Raw genomic sequence first — 21,867 nt, 5'->3', positions numbered from 1 at the left:
AGGCAGATGGTCTGCCTTCGTCTGCCAAACGACCAAGTTACAACAGATCCAGCTGAGATGAGAAGACTTGCAATGGAGTTTTATGATAATCTCTTTTGGAAAGATACCTGTTATGAAGCAGTGGTAGCAGAACTTCTTCAAGGGCTTCCTCAACTTACTTCAGAGGATCAGGAAACTAAACACGGACTTGACATTGGAGGAGCTTACACTGGCGGTTACACAGATGGCATCTGGGAGATCTCCAGGAATAGATGGTTTTTAAACATTTCTGGAATGAATTGGGGAACGATCTTCTGGATGTATTTAATGATTCCTTTGTTAGGGGTACACTTCCAGCAGGGCGTACTCTCTCTGCTGCCTATAAAGGGGGACCTTGCCTTGTTACAAAATCTGGAGACCAGTGACTCTTTTATGTACAGACTATAACATTCTTTCAAAGGTGTTATCCAATAGACTGAAAAATTTTATTGACCTCCCCATTTCCAGTGGATCAGTCATACTGTGTTCCAGACAGATCTATGTTAGACAACTTATTTCTTATGAGAGATGTTTTTGCTGTCTGTGAGACATACAGTATGACCTAAACGTGGGGATTATCTCTATTGATCAGGAGAAGGTTTTTGATCTTGTAGATCATACTTTTCTTTTTTCAACCTTGCAAGCATTTGGTGTGGGAAATGTTTTTCTTTCTTGGGTGAAATTACTTTATGCCTATGCTAGTTGTGTAGTGAAGGTGGCAGGTGGGTTGAGTAACCCTGTATCAGTTCATTAGGCAGGGTTGTCCCATTTCAGGTCAGCTGTATTGTTTAGCAACTGAACCTCTTTTATTTAGATTGAGAGCAAAATTAAAAGGTCTTACCCTACCGGGTATGGGTCACAGTTCTTCGGTAGTTGTTTCTGCTTATGCTGATGATGTTAATATCTTTATTAGTAATCAACATGATGTGAATGAACTGAGTGAAAGTTTAACTATGTATGAAAAGGCTTTTTTGGCCAAAGTTAACTGGGACAAAAGCGAGGCCTTATTGGTGGGTAAATGATGCATAGAGAACAGTCCAACCCTGCCAGGAAATTTGTGCTGAGGAAGGAATGGTATTAAGACACTGGGACTTTTTATAGGTAATGAAAAATTTCAGAAAAAGAAGTGGGAGGGCATATGGGAAGAAGTTAAGTCAAAGTTGTCTAATTGGACATGGTTGCTACCCCAGCTGTGATATAGGCGTAGGGCTCCGAATGCCAGTAATCTGTTTGCCTCGTCCCTGTGGCACAAGCTTGTGGTGTTGGTTCCACCTGCTAGGCTGGTTAAAGATGTTCAGTGTTTCATTGTGGATTTTTTCTGGTCTGGGCAGCATTGGCTTTATTTGGGGCCATTTATGTTGTCTGTTGACACTTGTGAAACCACATTGTAACCCGGTAAAGGACCAGGCGCCTGACTGCAGCTTCATAGAAAATGAGCAATCAGAAGTAGTTTCGACTATGGAGCCTGAGTGTGTGAATAAAACACAGGAAACCAAAATAGAGCTCAAAATATATATACTATGTTTGTTATGAGAAATATATAGACAGATGTACAAAAAAATAAAAAAAAATACCAGAGAGTACCAACAATTTTAATCACTGAATCTAGTTCCATTAAAAGAGGGGGAGTAGAAGGAGCACATGTGATGTGCTCAAACACAGCTGAATCAAATGCTTGAATTACCTTTTCAGCATGGCATCAAGTTTGGCAAAGGCCTGATAACCCGCCATTCATTTGATTCAGCTGTGTTCCAGCAAGGATGCATCTAAAAGCTAAAGAAAAGTAGCTCTCGAGGACTGGAGTTGGAAGCCTCTGTGCTTTGCTACGTACAGATAGGGAGTCGCCCTCGGTGATCGGGGGCCGTTATAGTATTCGACTGACTCACTCGGCGCTTGTACTACAGGGTTCATGGTCTATGTTTTTGGGGAGCAGGTCCTGACTGTCATCTGTTATTGGACACAGTTCAGAGAATCTGGCCATCCAAAAAACATAGCAGAGGATGGTTTCGATCTATCGACCTCTTGGTTATGCGCCCAGCATGCTTCCGCTGCTGGACTGCACCCTAAATGGGACTCGAATCCACAATCCCTGGCTTAGGAGGCCAGTGCCTTATCCATTAGGCCACCAGGGCTGATGAGTGCTTGTCTTCCTTTCTTTGGAGGTTGTTTTGGGTGTTCAAGTGAAAGCCATGGTTTCAAGCTGAGTTTTAGTTCAAAGATGAAGCTGTATTTAAAAACATTTGAGAAATGCTGAGAAAATAAATTACACTCTGTACACACTCTGGGCAACTGACTGTCCAGAACTCTGGACAGCCAACACGCTGTGCTTATTGCTTCACTTTATATAGTGGCATTTGTATTGTCTGTTGAGACAAACCACATGAAGACCAGAGAATTCCAACGATTCGGATCACTGAATCTAGTTTCATTATCTGCATCTGTTCTCTTTCTTCCCATGTCAGAGGGAGGTCAAGGACTTGTGGATATAATGGCTATCATGACCACTGCCTTCAGGTTACAAATCACTCTTAACTCATTCACTGCCAGCCATTGGCAGTGAATGAGTTAAACCCATTGACTCATTCACTGCAATTGACGGCTATAGACGTCAATGGCAGTGAATGAGTTAAGATGCTTTATGGACGTAGCTACTGATGGCTTCTCTTGGCTCGGCTGCTTCTCCAGAAAGCTGGATATCCTGGACTGGATAAGCATCTGTTTTTGCTTAAAACAGCAGAGCTTGATATGATGGGTTTACCACCTTTTTATCATTCAGTGTTGGATGCTTGGAAAACGCTGATGATTTTCTGTGATCCTGACCTAGACCTGGCCTGTGGCTTTTTGAGGAACCATTGTTTCACAATGACTTTTTTGTATGGGATTGTTTGCTGTCATTACCTACAATAAGGACCAAGTTCATTCAAGCTGGGATTTTGAAACTGGGTCACCTCGCAAGACTATCGATAGGAAGGATATTCGATCTCACTAACATTAAGTCCACCAGAATCTTAAAGAGGATCCTGGAAGAGGTCTGGGAGTCCTTACCCGTGTCACTGAAAGTATTTGCTGAAAACTGCGATCTAGCGGACCAGTGGCATAATGAATATGAGTACGTATTTCCAGTACTTTCAGCTGCATCAGCTTTTGATGGCTGGCATGAGGAGAATGGACTGCTGAACTGTTGGGTATTCTCAGTTCATGTGGGAAGAAGCACTTGTATCAAAGTTGTGTCCAGGTGCTGAACTTGTGCTCTCTAGCAGGGGTCAGGGAGTCAAGGTGGACACAGATTTTTGATTCAGACCTTGCCCCGAAGGGCAGATGGAGGGTCCTGTATAACCCACCTGTTGAGAAACAGGTTGGTGACCTCCAGTGTAGGATTATACATGGATTGATAGCTATGAACAGACACAGAGCTCACTTTGACCCGACTACAAGGGGTGCTTTTTTTTTTTTTTGTGAAAAACAGGAGTCGCTGGAACACTTGTTTTTGTCCTGTGTGAGGTTAAAAAGCCTTTTTAGTTTATTGCAGGAATGGGTTGAAGCCCTCGGTGAGCGTTTTTCTATGGCTGTTTTTGTTTTTAGTCTTAAGTACAGAGCTTTGAAAAAGAAGACTCATGTCTTAATTAATTTCCTTCTTGGAATGGCTGAGTTAGCAATTTGGAAAACAAGGAAGAATAAAGTGCTTCGACAGGGTAGGAATGATGCAGCACTTAGTTTTAAGGGGTTAGTCGCATCGAGATTGAAAGTGGAGCATGCTTTTTATAGAGTTACTTGTAATCTACAGATGTTTACAGATTTGTGGTGTATTCGAAATTTTTATGTTCATTGAGGAAGGATGGTGCACTTGTTTTGCATTTGTAGAGTATTATTATTATTATTATTATTATTATTATTATTATTGTATTTGTTTTGATAACTACACGTTCATCGAAGTGTGTGGTGTTTTTGTGACTTTTCCTTTGACTTTGTGAGTGTTTGCATTATTGAATTGTGATTTGAATAAATGCGTTTGTTAAAGGACTTTCTTTCTGTCTTTCTTTGTCTTTCTAAGGATGACCTTTGAAACCATAAATCTAACCATAAATCGTCGGAGAGTCATTTTTAATGAATTGCATATTTGATTGCAATCAGTATTTTGAGTTGTGTTGCAATCATGTTATTGCTTTGTGTCATTGTGTTATAAATTTGGCTTGTGCAACAAATAACTCTGTGTTTACCCCCCGTCTCACACATAAACACCCAGAGTGTCACCAGCAGGCTGCAGGATGCCAGCTTCTACAACAAATCAGCTTCATGCACAGACACACACACACACATGTGCGTGTATGTTTGTGTGCTGGTGAATGTTCTTAAGCACTGAGAGTATTAGAGGCAGATGTAAGGGATGCTAATGAACTTATGGCCACTGTAAGGCCTGGCTTGGATGGTCCTAGCATACATACATTGTCTGCGTCTGTGTGTGTACTTCCCTGCACGTTTGAGCACCCTGATATTCTTTTTATCAAGCCAAGTGAGAAGTGAGCAAGTCAAGGTTAAATACAGGAGCACAGGAAGGGGCTGTGCATTTTAATTAAGCTTGAGGAAACACTCTGCAATTCCCCTAAATGCCCCTTGTGATGTATGACAGGAACCAGTGTTGTCTATTTTTCTTCTGAAGAGGAACTTTTGTGTACTTGGACACAGAGGCTGGGCCAAAGTGCCTGTTCTTTTGAGCTTTATTGACTTCTGGCACTGTGAGCTGAGGCAGTGTGATAGAGGAAAAAATAAGGTTCCGGGTATCCAGCTCAAATACATCTGCTATGCACCAGTACAAATGTGGGTGTGCATTTGTACTGGTGTATATTTGCACAGTATTTCACCATCAGAGATGGGCAATAACGCGTAATCTGATTAGTTTTTTCAAGTAATGAGTAAAGTAAGGGATTACTATTGCAAAAATAAAGTAATTAGATACTGTTACTTTCCAGTAAGCACACTGAGTTGCTGTGTTACTAAACTGTGATTTTGTTTGTGGGAGTGTCACATGACATTCAATTCAATTCAAATCAAATTCTTTATTGTCCCAAAAGGGAAATTAGTTTAGCAACAGGATAAAAGTAAGCAAAACAATAATATAAAATGACAATAATAGTAATAGAAAATCCCAGAACGGTTATATGCCATTTAGGAGACAGGATGCAGTAGGGATAAAAGACACCTGGAGTCTTTTGGTCTTCCTCAGAGTTACTCACTGTACCAACTCAAACTCACTGTGAAGTGGATGGTTCCAACAATTAACAATAGAATGAGCCTTTCTAAGCACATTTTTATTGTAAATGGCCAAAAGTCCATCTTGCCAGCTCCCTGAAATTTTGCTAGCAGTTTTTTCAAAAGACCCAACTGATTCTTATTCTTCACTGTCAGGTTACCAAACCAGGCAGCGATACAAAAAGACATCACAGATTCGATAAAACGTCTATAAAACAACGACAACATCTCAGATGAGACATTAAAAGATTTCATTTTCCTTAAAATGAACAGTCTTGGTTGAACTTTTTTAATAGTGGCATCAGCATGAGATTCAAAACAGTTTATGATCAAGTACCACACCTAGATATTTATTTTATTTTTATTTTTTTTGCCTGTCCCGTTTGGCTCTTTTGCCATCAGAATTGTTGTCTAAAGGCAAAGAAAGATGCCCAACGGATTTACTTTACCAAACTGACCATCCCAGCCTTGCCGTAATGGTCCATTTGATTCACCTTTTATTGTTTATTTTATTTTCACTTACTGAATACGGGACAGACTTGACTGGGGGAAAGAAGGGGAGAAAGAAAGAGGGAAAGAGAAACAGCTGAGAAGAGGGACGGGGGAGAAGGGCAAAAGACAAAAACCAACAGAATGGGCAGAGAAAGAAAAAAAAGAAGAAAAAAAGAAAAAAAAATGCATATATCAATCACCTGGGTCACCTGTTGAGAAAGAAAAAAGAAAACAAGCAGAAGAGAACAAGAGTAATAGAATAAACAACATCACAATGATATATGGGAATATGACAGTAAATACTAAATGTTAAACATTATTGTGCAGCACATAAGATCAACAGAACACAGTGTGCTTTGAGGTAGGAGCCAAAAAGGGTGTAGTTTGTGGGTGTGATCACCCGTGTGTACACCTGTGAGCATGGACGCGCTTGTTTTTTGTTTTTTAAAAGGTTCCTTCATGTAATGATCTGCTAGAGGGTGTGGGGGGGCCACAGCCCCGTCCTCCAGGGCATGAAGCAGGACACCTAGATATTTGTAACTCTCAGCAATCCCGATTTCAGCAGTTTGAATGATAGTAGGTGATGAGCTATAACATGACTTCCTAAAATCAATAATCATGTTTTTAGTTTTTGAAACATTTAGTGAAAGGAAGGACTGATCACACTAATCCACATCATCTGGGGGACGAGTCAGTCAGTGACTGACGATCACTGTGTCGTGATCAAGTAGAGGAGGAGAGCACATCAGGAATCACATGACTCACCCTCACACATTGTGACCTATTGATCAGAAAGTCTGTCACCCAGCCGACCAGACTAGTGTCAAGCTTAAAATGATTGTAAAGCCTGTCAGCAAGTAAGAGGGTTGAATTGTATTGAATACCGATGGAAAGTCAGCAAATAATAATCTTGCATGGGTGTGGGCGGCCTCAAGATGCTTATACAAGAGATGCAGGAGTGAGACAACAGCATCCTCCACACCTCTCCCTGCTCTACAGGTGAATTGGAAGGGGTCAAGATGGTGTTCAACATGCATTAAAATCTCCTTTTTAATTATCTTCTCAAATGACTTCATCACTAAAGAAGTCAGAGCCACAGGCCTAAAATCATTCAGTGCCTTAGGAGAACTGCCCTTAGCAACAGGAACAATGACAGCATGTTTCCAAATCTTAGGTACAGTCTGTAGCTCTAAAGAAAGTGAGAAAATGTGATGAAAAATCCCACTCAACTGATCAGCACAAGTTCTCAGTACCTGTCCACAGACATTGTCAGGTCCAGGACTCTTGCTTTTAGTGTGTCTAAAGAGATTAGCTACCCCCCTCTCATTAATATAAAATAAATGGGGAGTGATAGTGTCACGGTCCGGGGCAGCGGCCGTGTGGAGAGTGGAAGGAGGACTCAAAACGCAGCACTTATTCAGGTGTGAGGGTGATTTATTGATAATATCAAATATAAAGTGGGGATGGTAAAACAGAACTAAGGATGAACTAACTGGGAGAAACTACACAAAGAAATAGCAAACCTGAGCATGAAGGGAGAACAGCAGGGAGAGCACGCAGGGGATTACACCAGGTATGAACACAGACGACGCGACGAGGAGCAGAGGAAAACACACACTAAAGTACACAAAGAGACACTGGGAAATCACACACAGGTGGGAGACACAGCTGGACCTGATTAACCTGACGAGACAGGGGAACACTAACACCAGGGACCAATAGAGGGAGCACAAACCCAAAACCCAGTATCTAAAATCCCAAAACACAAACCATCCCAAAACAGCCCAAGAATAATAAAGAGAATAATAACAATAAGGAACACAAACACAAAGTCACTGAGTCATGGCCGCAGGACCATGACAGATAGTCTTTTCCCTCAGTGTGCTGGTCTGCCTAGAACAGTCGAGATTCTCAAAACGCAGGTAAAAACTGTTAAGACTGTCTGCCAGATGTTTGACAGAGGTAAACCGTAGGGGTGCAACGATATTCGTATCGATATTGAACCGTTCAATACAGTGCTTTCGGTTCGGTAAGCATATGTATCGAACAATACAAAATTTGTAATTTATTTTATCAACTTTCCTTCTGACAATGCTGTCTGTGTTGTGCGCTCAGTGAATCTGCGTTCGACTACTCCGCCTAGGCTGCACTGTCGAGCGCAGATCCACTGAGCGCTCAACACAGACAGCATAGTCAGAAGGAAGAGCGCAGGGCAAGCTAGCAAGACAGAAGTTAAGCTCTCCTTGCAACATGGACCTCCCCCACCCTCATTCAGATCTGGCGTTTGGAATTATTTTGGTTTTCATGTGACGTATGACCCTGAAGGTAAGCGAGTCATGGACTAAAGTAAAACAGTATGTTGGATGTGCCATGCTATGCTCAATTACATGGGTGGGAACTAGTGTGTTAGCGCAGTTAGCTCGTTAACGTGTTGGCCGTCTAGCCCCATGCACGGGGCGATCGGCGGTAGCTCGTTAACGGAGATTTGCCGTGTTGTGGCGTTAAGGTCATTTCAACGAGATTAACCTGAAAGCACTAGTGGGAACACAACGAATATGACTGCACATTTACGCCGACATCATCCTAGTGCAAAGACAAAAACAACAAGCATGCTACTAACTTTAGCCGAGTCATTTAGACAGCTGTTATCACATGATTCTCCTTATGCTGCTGAGAATATAGCCCAGAAGAAGCGGATAGTATAGCTTTTATTTTGGAAAGAGACATTTCTCTGTAATAAACTCTCTTTTCCAAAGATGAGTGATTCCTCAATCAGATACAGGGCTCGCAAAATCGCTAGCCCGACGTCCCGGAGCTAGCGATTTTTTCAGTCGGGCTACAAAAATCTCTCTGCCCTGCCCGTCGGGCTATTGTAGGAAGGAAAAATATATGTCAATGCTTTTGCATTCTTTCAGAAATGTAGCTGGGTAATTATGTCATTGGCATCGGTGAGCCACTGTCAATATGTGACATATTGAAATCACGTTTGAATTTGCGCTTGTTTTTTTGCTTTCACTTTGCAATCGTGCGAACTGTGTATAGAGAGCGACAGCACTGATCTGTGAGTGATGATAATTTGTGCACCAATTCCTCTGACATCGTCTTATTAATCGTTAGCTTACTATGCAAACATGACAAGTGAAATCTCCCGCAGCAAGCTTAAACATGTGAGAGGTTGATCGCGCAGAGAATCGCTGAGCTTATGTGAGTGCATGTGTAAAAGCATTTCAGTTCTGCTGAGCCAAATAAGACAGGTCAGGGTGAAGAAGTGACAGCCAAAGAAAAGCTTACCACAAAACGGAGAAGTTATGACAAATGAGACTATAAGGCAAAAAGAAAGTGCAGCTTTATGGTTTCATGGACAAAATAATTTCTGTGGCTGCAATATGATGAGCTAAATAACCAGGGCTGCACATAAGTGGTCCGCAGGTGCGCATTCGCTGTCAAAATAAAAAACACGCACAAGGGTTAGGGTTAAATTTAAAAACTGTACTTTTGAGTTAAAATATATATTTATAATTTTAATAAATGACAAATTAAAAAGGCATGAACATTTTTTTTTGTATCGAAAAAATAGCGAACCGTGACACCAAAGTATCGAACCGAACCGTGAATTTTGTGTATCGTTGCACCCCTAGTAAACCGCTCTAGAGTAATATTACTTTTACCTTAAGTCTGTAGCCCTGCCATTGTTTTCACACCAGCCAAGCTCTTTTGAAGTTGTTACTCCTGAGTTCAGCCTCAATCTTATTTCTATACCTCATCTTGGCGATCTTTATTGCAGCCCTCACCTCCTTCCTCAATATTCTCATAGTGGGAACGTCTCCCTCGTTAAAAGCAATTTTCCCTTTAAGAATCAGATCCTTAATATCTATAGACAGCCACAGTTTGTTATTGGGGAAAGTCTTAAATTCTCTGACTGGAACCACCGAGTCTTTGCAAAAAGAGATGTAGCTACACACCACATCAGTGAGTTCATCCAAATCAGAAGTGCTCTCTTGAAACACGGACCAGTCAGTGCAATCAAAACACCCCTGAAAGGCAACACAACGGTCTTCTGTCCAGACATTAGTCTGATTCACACAGGCCTTCTCCCTCCTAATCACAGATCTGTAGGCAGGGAGGAGGTGAACAACATTGTGATCTGAAGAACCTAGCGCAGGTCCGGCCACAGACTTGTATGCCCCCTTAATTGGTCCATAACACAAATCCAGCGTTTTATTATGCCTTGAAGGACAAATGACATATTGAAAGAAATTGTTCAGTGATTTCTTAAGATTACAATTGTTAAAATCACCAAGAGTAAAATTAGGAGCATCTGGAGAGAGTTTGCAGATTGTGGCGTCGGCAGCAACTTTAACGTCTGCTTTAGGATGAATGTAAACAACAGTGACAAAAAATTGAGGGAATTCCCTCGGTAAGTAAAAGGCCTGACAGATACTGAAAGGAGCTCGATGTCGGGAAGACACAACCGCTCCCGCACAGTAAAATTATTACACCAGCCCTGGTTGATATACAAACATACCCCTCCTCCGTGAGATTTGCGTGTTACTCCAGTTCTAATCCAATCTGACAGGGGTCCCAAAGCCGCTGATTCGCAGTGAAGTGTCACTGTCCATATCGGTCAGCAACGTCTCAGTAAGCGCCATCAGGCAAGCCTCCCTGCATTCCCGTAGATCAGGGGTCCCCAATCCCAGTCCACGAGGGCCGGTGTCCCTGGGGTTTTAGATCTCACCCTGGGTCAACACACCTGAATCACATGATTAGTTTATTACCAGGCCTCTGGAGAACTTCAAGACATGTTGAGAAGGTAATTTATCCATTTAAATCAGCTGTGATGGATCAAGGACACATCTAAAACCTGCAGGGACACCGGCCCTCGTGGACTGGGATTGGGGACCCCTGCCGTAGATGAAGCATGTTCCCTTGTAATTCATCCGTTTTGTTCCTAAGAAATTGGATGTTGAAGGCAGAGGAACACGATTCTTCCTCCGAAGTTTCCTTACAAGCACAGGTGCCCCCCAGGGATGTGTGCTCAGCCCCCTGCTGTACACCCTGTTCACCCACGACTGTACAGCAACACACAGCTACAACACCATCATCAAATTTGCAGACGACACCCCCATCATCGGCTGCATTTCTAATGGAGATGAGACGGCATGCAGGGCAGAGGTGAAGGTCCTGACATCACTGTGCCGCGACAACAACCTGGTGCTTAATGTCAGAAAAACCAAGGAGCTCATCGTGGATTACAGGAGACTGCAGAGAGGAGGCCACACCTCCATCCACATCAAAGGAGCAGAGGTGGAGAGAGTCAGCTGCTTCAGATTCCTGGGTATCAGCGAGGATCTGAGCTGGTCACACCATGTTGGTGTCATGACAAAAGCAGCAAGACAGCGGCTCTTCTTCCTGCAGTGCCTGAGAAGATTCGGCATGAACTCCAGAATACTTACAAACTTCTATCAATGCACCATTGAAAGTATTCTGACTGGCTGCATCACCACTCAGTACGGCAGCTGTAATGCTCTGGCAGAGGGTGGTGAGATCAGCGCAGCGCATCACCAGGACTGAACTGGCAGCCATGCAGGATCTCTACAGACAGCGCTGCATGAGGTAGCGGATCCTCTCTGATCCCGGCCACACACTTTTCACACTCCTGCCGTCTGGCAGGCGGTTCAGTAGCATCCAGACCTGCACTACCAGACACAGGGACAGTTTTTCCCACAAGCCATCACGCTTTTGAATTCCATACACACCACTACAATTACAGGACTCTGCACACTGTCACTTCAACAAATGCAACTTAAATGCTCATTGCACAACTTTGTACAACCTGCAGATACTCTTGCACAAACTTATAAATACCAACTTGTCTTAAATGTAAATACCAACTAAATTCTCTAATATTTTTTCCTCTCCTTTTTATTGTTGTTATTATTATTATTATTATTTTATTACTACCACTGCTCCTTTCTGTTATTTTCTTCTCAATATAACTGCACACTCTCTATATGCTCATGTAAAGCTGAGGAGCACGAGCCAAAGAATTTCATCATGGATAAATGTGGCTACACTGTTTACTGTACATGACAATAAAACTTGAAACTGAAACACGCTGATGCACGCCGCCTTTCCTTCCGTGTTTTCTCAAGCCCCGGGGCTTTCCAAAATTAGTCAAAAGACTGTTGCATATAATAAAATTTTTGCGTAATGCAATGTGCATAAAGTTTCAAAAAGAGACTTTTCCAATTTGATTCAATTTTATTTATATAGCGCCAAATCACAACAAAAGTCGCCTCAAGGCGACCATTTTATATGATGGATTTTACAGAAAAAATAGAATTGGGCTGAAAGGTCTATTGCTTTATTACATATTCAGGTTGTGTATCATGTAACTAAGTAATAAAGTAACTAATTACTTTTGAAACTAAGTAAAGTAACAGGATTACTTTTTTGGAGAAGTAATCAGCAATTAGTAACTAATTACTATTTTTAAGTAACTTGACCAACACTGGTCACCATATTACGGTAAATTGTTTCACGACTCACCAGGTGCTTGAGCTTTTTGAAAAAGCTGATGTCTGTAACAATGAAACAGACGTTTCACAGATGCCAAAGCTTTCGCACTGAGTTTAGCCAGAACGTGTACAAATTCATGCAAGAGACATTTAGAAGATTTCATTGAATCTGATCTGACGGGCCAACAAAAAAGGACTTCCTGGAATTGCCTCACTCACACACGTACAGGCAGTCTTTGAAGTTGAAGTTGCAGCCCAACTCTGCCCATTCCCTGTGATGGCAGGTCTGTCCGTATACTTCTCAAGGTTCACCTTATTGTTAGCAGCATCTCTTATGTCCACACAGACACTGTGCATGAGTTTTCTGCTCAAAATCTTTGAGTATTTTCGTTTACAAATAAACAACATTGCATTCTCCTTTATAAATGTGGTCTTCATGCAGTCTTTTCGATCCAAGTGAAAACTCAGTGGAATTCTAATAAAGCCTTGTCCTTATCATGAACAAACATTGCACTTTTGACAACACAGACCTTATAGTTATAATGTTTAAAGGTCTCTGTTTAAAAGTCCTTCTGTTCTCACACTGACAGGTCTGGTTTCTTTTAGCTCCCTTCTTTATAATGCTTATAAGTTAGAATGTACTGCGAAAAGCCTGCAGATGAAACTGCCGTCAGTGCCTATTCACTTTGTTTTACCAGAGCGTATTCTCTCTCCTTGGGGAAGCGAATCAGTAAAGGTATGTAATGGTAATATTAGTATAAGCTCTGTCTGCAGAACATTGCAGTATTTGTGATACTCTTAACAACCCCACAGCTCTCCTCCCTCCATCTCTTCTTGTCCTCTGTCCATCTTTCATCCACTGCCACTGACTGGTTGTCATGCAGTGGATTGTCAGTGACCAAGGAACTATTTCTAGGAGAAAAATGTAATTTTATTGTTGGTGCTTAAGTCCAGTCTTATTTATATACACTCAGTATTTCTCTTGTTCCCAGCTGTGGCTATCTTTAAACTAGTCTCTCTAAATTTAGCCTGCAGTTTTAGATCCCTTCCCAGGCTCCATTTAAGACTTTTAATGCCCACACACATCTTGTATGTGTCATATGCTGTGGGAGTGTCTGGTCGGGCGTGGTCCAGGTTCCTGTCATTCGTCCCTGGGGGTGGAGTTGGCCAGCTCATCACCTGTTGTCAATCTCCGGGGCTCCACCTAGAGGGTTTTTAAGCCGGCACGGCCTGCCACTCCTCGCCAGTTCGTCCTGCTACCATCTGTGATTCACCACCCGTCGCACTCATCAGTAGTGCTGGTTTGGTCTCCATTCTGTTCTTCCGTCTGCTCTGAACCCGAGGATTATATACTCCACTTCTCCTCAGCCTGCCCTTCAGTCTGTATTCTCCACCTCCTTGGAATCTGGACCGGACTCTCCACACTCTTGACCCTCTCTGGAATACTCCCACGGCAGCCCTTTTCCCGCCTAATAACTAGGGTCTCCAAGTAAGCCCAAGACTATCCACTGGCACTCCGTACCTCTGTCCCTTACTCGTTTTTTTTCCATTCAGTAACATCTCTCTCCTGTGTTTACAGAAGTTCCCGTTAGAGTTCTCCCCGTGCTCTACGCCGGTCTCTCCGCCCACGGATTTCCCTTAGTTTCTGCGTATGGTTTCTGTTAAACCCAGTTCCGTTCACGTTTTGTTCTTTTCAATAAATTATACACAGTTCGAAGCAAATTGAGTCTGCTCTTGAGTCCACCGCATTCTCGCCCGTGACAGTATGAGGTGAGCTCAATGAGTCACATGATAGGCTGAGGCAAGATCTCACAATCATTTCACATGAAAACCAGTCCTTCTTCACCCCTTGGCAAATGTAGAGAGGTACATGATTAATAGTGGGTCAAAGATCCCACTAGGAATTAAATACCTGAGACTCTCCACCATTTGGTTTTAGAATTGAAGAAGCCAATCAATCTTTTAAGTGCTCGGGGGGGGGGGGGGGGGGGGGGGAATTCTGTTCCTTCTAATATATGTTCTAAATATTTGATTCCTTTACCACTCCAATCTGAAAAGTTTATCATATTATTGTTTTGTAATATGTCAGGGTTGTTCCAGATAGGTGTACATTTGCATGGGGTTCAATTAAAACTGCAAAAAGTGAAGGGGAGAGTGGGCATCCCTGGTGCCCTCAGGAGACAGAAGCTGGAGGATGTCTGGTCATTTGTTCTGACACAAGCTGTTGGGGAATTATATAATATTTTTAACCAGTTTATGAAAGAGGATCCAAAACCAAATTTGTGTAAAGTTGCAAATAGAAATTTCCAGTTAACTCTGTCGAATGCTTTTTCTGCGTCTAAAGAGAATATTGTAGTTTCTAGGTTTTTACTGTATGAGTAGTCTATCAAATTAATTAATCTACGTGTATTTGTTGATGAGTGCCTACCTTTTATGAAACCAGTTTGGTCAGGATGAATTAAGAGGGGGGTTATTTTCTCCAGTCTCTTTGAGAGAGCTTTGCAGATTATTTTAAGGTCAACATTTATAAGGGATATTGGACGATAGCTTGAGGGATATACAGGGTCTTTGCCTGGTTTTAGCAGGAGATTAATGTTTGCAGAATTCATATTTGATGGAAGTCTGCCCTTTTCTTTGATTTCCAACAACGTTCTGTAGAAAACTGGTGCTAGAATCGACCAGAATTCTTTGTAGAATTCTGCAGGAAAGCCGTCTGGACCTGGAGCCTTATTATTGGGCATACTTATCAGAGCTTCCTGGAGTTCACCTGGTGTCAGTGGTGAATCCAGTGCCATTGCTTGAGTGTCCAATAATTTTGGAAGAGTTATGTTGTCTAAAAACTGATCAATTTCTTTTTTAGATGGGTTTATTTGTGGTGAATACAACGTTTTATAGAAATCCCTGAAAATGTTGTTTATTTGTATCGGTTCATATATTGTGTTCCCAGATGAATCTTGAACAGCACATATAGTTGTTTTTTCTTTATTTATTTTTAGCTGGTTTGCTAGAAATTGACCGGATTTATTACCATGTTCATAATTTTGTAGGCGTAGTCTTTGTACTAAGAATTTTGTTTTTTTTTATCAATTATCTCATTTAATTCTAGTTTTGTTTTGCGTATTTTGTTCAATGTTTCCTGATCTTGGTGGGACGCGTAGGCTTCTTCTAGTGATTTGATGGTTTTTTTCTAATTCCTGAATATTTTTGTTTTCTTCTTTCTTTTTGTGTGATGAGAAAGAAATTATTTTACCTCTCATCACAGCTTTCCCTGCTTCCCATAGAACAGAAGCTGATGTTCCGGGAGTGTCATTATAGTCCAAATATGAAGTCCACTCTTTTTTAAAATATTTAATAAAGTCTTCATCTTTAAGTAGTGATATATTAAATCTCCAGTTTTTACTTGGCGTAGTATTATTCTTGTGCATTAGTGTTAAAGATACAGGACCATGATCGCTGACAGCTATAGGGTGAATCTCAGTGTCTGAAATGTCGTTCAGCAGTGAGCTGCCGACCAAAAAATAATCCAGACGAGAGTAGGAGTGATGAACATGTGAGAAAAAAGTATATTCCTTACTGGTGGGGTGAAGGGAGCGCCATGCATCGCAAAGACTAAAGTCGCTCATATACTGTTTGATTATATTTGTGGACTGCCAATTACGCTGAGTTCCCGCTGTATTGAGCCTATCCATGTCTTCATTTAGTCCAAGGTTGAGGTCGCCTCCAAGAACAAGTGTGCCATCTAAGTGTTCAGAGAGTGCACTGAAAAAACCGTGAAAGAATGAGGGATCATCAACATTTGGACCATATACACTTGCAATACATAGCTTTTTATCAAGCATAGATAGTTTAATGATTAAGAATCTGCCCTCTGGATCTATAACTGTATCGAGTACTGTGAAATTAATATTTTTATGTATTAAAATTGCTACTCCCCTTTGTCTAGAATTATAACAAGCTGAGAACACATTAGGAAACTCAGGTGTTTTAAGTTCATTGGAACCTCTACGAGGTCTGTGGGTCTCTTGTAAAAGGACAACATCTGCCTGTAGTTTTTTGAGTTGGTTAAATATTTTTAACCTCTTTTCTCTGGAGCCAGCTCCATTTACATTCCATGTAACAAACCTTAGTGCACCCATAGATGTCTGTGTATAACTAGGGATGTATGCTGTGTGCGTCGCTTAGACAGGTGGAGAGAATACGTCACTTTTTCATAAATAAAGAGAAGGAGAGAGAGAAAGAATGCGTGGCGAGATGCTCCCTGAGTCTGACTATGTGCGTGCATAGTTACTAATATGAGTAGGCTTGGCTTAAGTGTGTGTATCTTATATGACTGTGTGCGCTGTCTGACTGATGTAAATGTGCTGCCGTTGAGCGCATGACTGTGCGTGATCGTGCTGTGCGTATGTGTGGAAATAAAGGATGTTGTTTGTGGATGAGTGTGGAAGCAGGTGATCAAAGCAGTGAAAGAAATAAAGAAAGAAACCAAGGACAAGAGTGAGCAGCATAAAAACAAGAGGGGGAAAAGAGGAAAGAAAAACTAGAAGGAAAAAAACCCGGAAACATTCCAATTAAATCACTGACGGAGAGTGACGGTGTTAATTCTGCTATGAAATCACACTTTAAGATGCGATTTGATACTGGTAAGTTAAACAGATGTTAATGTTAAGTTAATGCAAGTTAGTGTGAGTGGATAGTTAAAGGGTGTAGCTGATTCTTATCTGGTTAAGAAGGTAGGAGGTTAGTACAGCCACGGAGTGATGCCGGGGTCGCGGTAAAGCTGTCCATCCATGTAGAGCCGGTCCACAGCGTGGGAGCCCTTCTGGATGAAGCCGCGTCGGATTGGGAAGAGGACCCTGCGTCGTTCCAGGATCTCTTTTGGGAACTGGTCGTTCACGCTGAAGTCCGTTCCTTTTAATTCTCTGCCACGGCTTTTCACCTGCTCCTTTTGTTTGAAGTGGCCGAATTTGGCCACAATAGGACGTGGTCTCCTGGTCACAGCCCGCATGGGGCCGATGCGATGCAGTCTATCAAAGGCTTCTGGAATACCAGAAAATACCAGATTGTCACGCATGCTACGAGCTTGTAGATCGATAACTGTTTCTTTTATTTTTTTATTTTCTCTATTGAGCTGGGTAACATTATCTGTGAGACATTTCACCGACTCCCTTAGCGTGGCATTTTCAGCAGCAAGCGTTTCCACCTGCTGCTGGCTGAACTCCAGGGATTCTCGCAAGAATTTAAATTCCCGGTGAAGAATCTCCACTAAGGACAGCCTTGCGTCGAAACTGTACAATCGTTTGTCGATTGACTCCAGTATGTCGGCAATATCTTTGACGGCTGGCGATGTTGTGCCGGGGGAATCTGCCGGGCGAAGTCTTTTCGACGACGGCGTGTCAGGTTTGGCCGGGGAAGATGCACTCTGAGCCTTCTTCATCACGAGATCCTGAAAGCACTGATCGATGTAAGATTACATCGATCAGTGCTTGTAATCGTTGTTCTCCACGGTGTTGGAGATGATTTAGACAAATGTTGTTAGTTATAAGATAATTGATATTTGGTAATACTGAAGCTTAAAGGAATTTGTTCAAATGTAAACTACCATTCGCTTTAATTTTCCGCCAAAATCTCCGGCGTCTGACATCAGCTACAACATGAGTCACTTACCTTGTCCGTCACTTCCGTCACTTATCTCACTTGTAAAAAATTCTATTGTGGTTTGGCACATAGTTCAAAATATACTGGATGATTCCATGTTTCATTATCCTGTTTTTCCCCAATCGGGGATAATGAGCTCTTTACTCCGGCACATAAGGACATGGGTTTTAAAATATGGTTGCATAAGGGCATAGTGAAAATACAAGATGTATATAAGGATCATAATCTTATGTCATTCAGCGAGTTGAGGGCAAAGTTTGATGTGCCTCAGAAACACTTCTTCAAATATCTACAACGTAGAAGCTTTATTCTGGTTCGATTGAATAATTCAATGCAACAGCCCCCATTTTCCATCCTAGAAACGCTTGTTACAAAAAATTGTTTTGGAAAAGACTGCTCACTCAGTTTTATAACATGTTGGTTGAGAAGCATAGAGACACCTCAGACAATAAGAGACAGGAGTGGATACAAGACTTACAAGAAGATACTTCATCCATCGAGTGGAGTAAAATAGAGACACACACCCAAACCATCAACACCCGATTGAGAATGATTCAATTTAACTGGATAATGGAAACATATGCCTCCCCTGCAAAACTAAATAAATTAGATCCTAATGTATTGGACATATGTTATAAGGGTACCGATCACAAGGGTCCATTGTACCACTGTTTGTGGGAGTGTGAAAAGATTCAAAACTTTTGGTGCTCAGTGTTAAAATATATTTCTCAGATCACATCTTCCCCTGTCCCATTAAGTCCTAAGGTCTGTATTTTAGGCATTTATTCAGATGAATGTAATTTAGCTCAGACGGAGAGAAAGATGGTTGACCTTTGCTTATTCCAGGCCAAACGTTGTATTGCAATATGCTGGAAGAAAGTTGGTGGCCCCTCTTTTGACCAATGGTTCAACAATGTATTATCAAGTTTAGTTCTTGAGAAACTGACCTATGCGGTTAGGAAAAGATCATCAGAATTTTTTGACATTTGGAAGATGCTTCTGGACCTGTTAAAGACTGAGGACGTTGAGGAACTGGAGAGAGAGTGAAGTAATGAAAATATGCAACTAAATTTGGGAATGTATACAGTATAGACTATCCTGTACACTTTTTTCCTTTGTATTTTATTTATTTAATTATTTTTTATTAATCATTAATCATTCAAGATCTCCCCAAATATCTTTATTTTATTATTATATATATCAAAAGAAAGGGCACACATTTAGATTTTTCAACACTATCACATGATGTGAAAACACCGATTGCTGGAATATTTCACTGCTGGCAGGGACAGTTTTAAGTTCCACAGCATAGTTTTCCTTCATTGTTGAATTTTGTTCCCTGTGTGGCTACTAGACAGTTTGTGTGGAGGGTAGCTGAGGACACAGCTGTCTTGTCATCCTCCCCAGCTGGAATCCGGATGGTGCTCCTTAAGCTGTTTATGCTCACCTGCCCGTTCCTGTGTTCTTCTCTTCCACAGCGTTGACAGGAAGCCAAGCTGAGTCAGAAGGCCCTATCCAAGGTTTGCAAAGAACTGGTGAGATACGACTTCGAAGAGCCACCCCTGAAGAGACTTACTGGGCATACTCAGGTGTGTTTCTCCGTGATCTACTTTTGCTTTGAGTTTTTGGTGAGGAATGTGTGAGGCATTGTTGTCTCACCTGCAGTGGAAAATCTGGATATTTAAAAAACAAAATCAAAAAGCTGCAAAATGAAGGTAACAGTCTGTATCTTTTTTCCAACAACATCTCAAGTAGTGGTTTGGGTGTTTAGATCACTCCAAATGCTCTGAGTTACTAAATGTCCCCGGGGTTACATGTCTATAACAAGATGCTGCCATTTTATAAATGCAGGCAGTAGATGGCAATTTCTTGCTTTATGATGTAAAGTTGATGTCATAGGCAATTAGTTTCAAAACAAGAGGGACCTGATGGGACCCAGGTATTGGGTGGAAAACTTTTGTTGTTTATTATTAAATTGTTACCATTATTAGTGTGGACTGCATAGAGAAAGTGTGGTTGTTCAACGAGCACATTTAGGTGACCTGTGATATATTTTGCTAAGACTTATAAAACAATGAGTACAAGAGAAACCTGTGTTTCAATGTGAAAGCACTTCTGTGTCACTGGCATTGCAATATGTTTGACTTCCTCTTTGTGATTCCTTCCTCCTTGGCCATTCTCTGCTTCTTTGTGCTGTCGCCTGGAGCTGTGTCAGAACCCCCCTTTTTTTACTAGTGCTTCAGAGGAGAAAAAAAGTCACTTTCTCCGTCCCTTTAGACCCTTTAGTTCTTCAGAAGGGCAGCATTAATCTTTCACCATCCATGCAATGCCAGCCTCGGGCCACAAATGATCTTTTACTTTATTTCTTTCAGTGTTTTTCTGCATGTTCATTCAGGCCTAATTGGCTGCCTGTCATTCCTGTGAGAGTGCAGGAGCTTGTAGGTAAAAACAGAGCTAGTGACTGTTTCCGTTTGTGTTGCTGTTCTGCTGTCCCTCTGGACATGTTTGATTGTGGCTCTTATGTAAGATCCTGATGTAATGGTGGGCAGGATTGAAGCCACAGAGGAAAACGATCAGCTAGTGAATATTTTGTTTTTATGTCATAGCAAGGTTTTTTTTTCTTTATTCCCACTTTGAGCTTTCCGTTGGACAATATCAAATAACATTAGCAATACGGTTCTTATCACTGTATTTTAAAAAACGTTAATATTCCCCATTTTAAATCTCTAATTTTAAACTGAAGAATCAAAAAAGAATTAGTGAGTGTAGAAATGCCCCATCTCACTGCCAGTATTGTTGGCAGTTGGATGTGCCATGTTTGATTTTTAGCTTATTTTCTGATAACCAGTTTTATACATAGCCCCCCATTTATGGGGTCAGCAAAAATAATAATAATAATAATAAAAAAGGTAACATACTGTTAAAAATAAGGCTTCTATTTAATATGAAGTGAGTTGGCTGATGTGGCAGCCATTCAGCCATTTATTCTCCTTTGTGGTCAATGTCTGCCTGAAGTCTAGAGCCATGGACAACAAAACCCCACCTGAAGAATATCACATTTATTTTCCTTAAGAAACTCCTGGGTTGCTTTTGGAGTTTGTGTGGATCATTATCCGTGTGCACTTTAAAGGCCATCTGATCGGTTTTACAGCATCCGGTAAACCAGTGTAAATCTGTACACTTCAGATTCACTTCTATGAGCAGTCACATAATCAATAAACACAAGTGACCCAGTTCCATTGGCAGCCATTCATTCTCCTGCTAGAACATTTATACTATGGCACCATGCCTGTGTACTCCTAAGCTCAGATAAATCAGGAGTGTTATGTGAGGAAGAGCATACATCTTGGCCAAATTATACATTTGAGTCATCAAGAATGAGATTTCCATATCGGATTGGTCAGGCCCTGGGTTAACAACAAACTCCTACAGCAGGGTGCTGACAGAAACTGTGCTACACCTGGCTAACACAAAGGAAAAGGAGAGTGTGGAGAGGGGTATTTGGAGGCAGCAAGAAAGAAAGAAAGAATGAGTGTGGAGGTCAGAGTAGAGACTTTAAATACAGAGACTAAGACTGGCAAAGGAAGTGAGTTGGCTGATGTGATGGAGTGAAGGAATGTAGATCAATTGTCTGTCCAGGTGGAAGGACAGAAAGATCATGCATTCAAGCTGTTCTACTATGATGCAGATAGGAAGGAAAATGTAGTAAGGGAAATCTTGAAGTATGTATATACTGTTTTGGAGATGAAGAGATCATCTGACAGGATCAGGAGTTTAAAGCTGGGTGATAAAAATCTTTTTCAGTCAGATCAAGGGTTGGATGTCAGTTATGCGAAATTGTGGATGAAGTTGTAAAGCTTGGTAGAGAGTGGTGATAGGACCAGACTTTAATGGACATCTTGGATGTCATCTGCTGGAGCCAGTCAATTTTGAGGTC

General features: G+C 41.5%; 1 protein-coding gene across 4 annotated transcripts in view; it reads left to right on the top strand.

Annotated features, from left to right (window-relative positions):
* The window catches only part of LOC309707008 (receptor-type tyrosine-protein phosphatase gamma-like), a 410,561-nt gene that overhangs the window by 88,490 nt on the left and 300,204 nt on the right, over positions 1-21,867 (top strand). For all 4 annotated transcript variants that reach the window (XR_014276854.1, XR_014276855.1, XM_082534088.1 and 1 more), the window contains exon 2: positions 19,409-19,519. Coding sequence is in view for 2 of the 4 variants with exons in the window: in XM_082534088.1 (XP_082390214.1) it covers positions 19,409-19,519 (111 nt within the window). In the remaining 2 variants the exon portion in view is untranslated. The remainder of the gene's footprint in view (positions 1-19,408; positions 19,520-21,867) is intronic.

Source organism: Aulonocara stuartgranti (genome assembly GCF_965226115.1).
Source record: "Aulonocara stuartgranti genome assembly, chromosome: 5".
Lineage (NCBI taxonomy): Eukaryota > Metazoa > Chordata > Actinopteri > Cichliformes > Cichlidae > Aulonocara > Aulonocara stuartgranti.
Note: the sequence above shows the minus strand (reverse complement) of the source record. Positions and strands in the feature narration are given on the sequence as shown.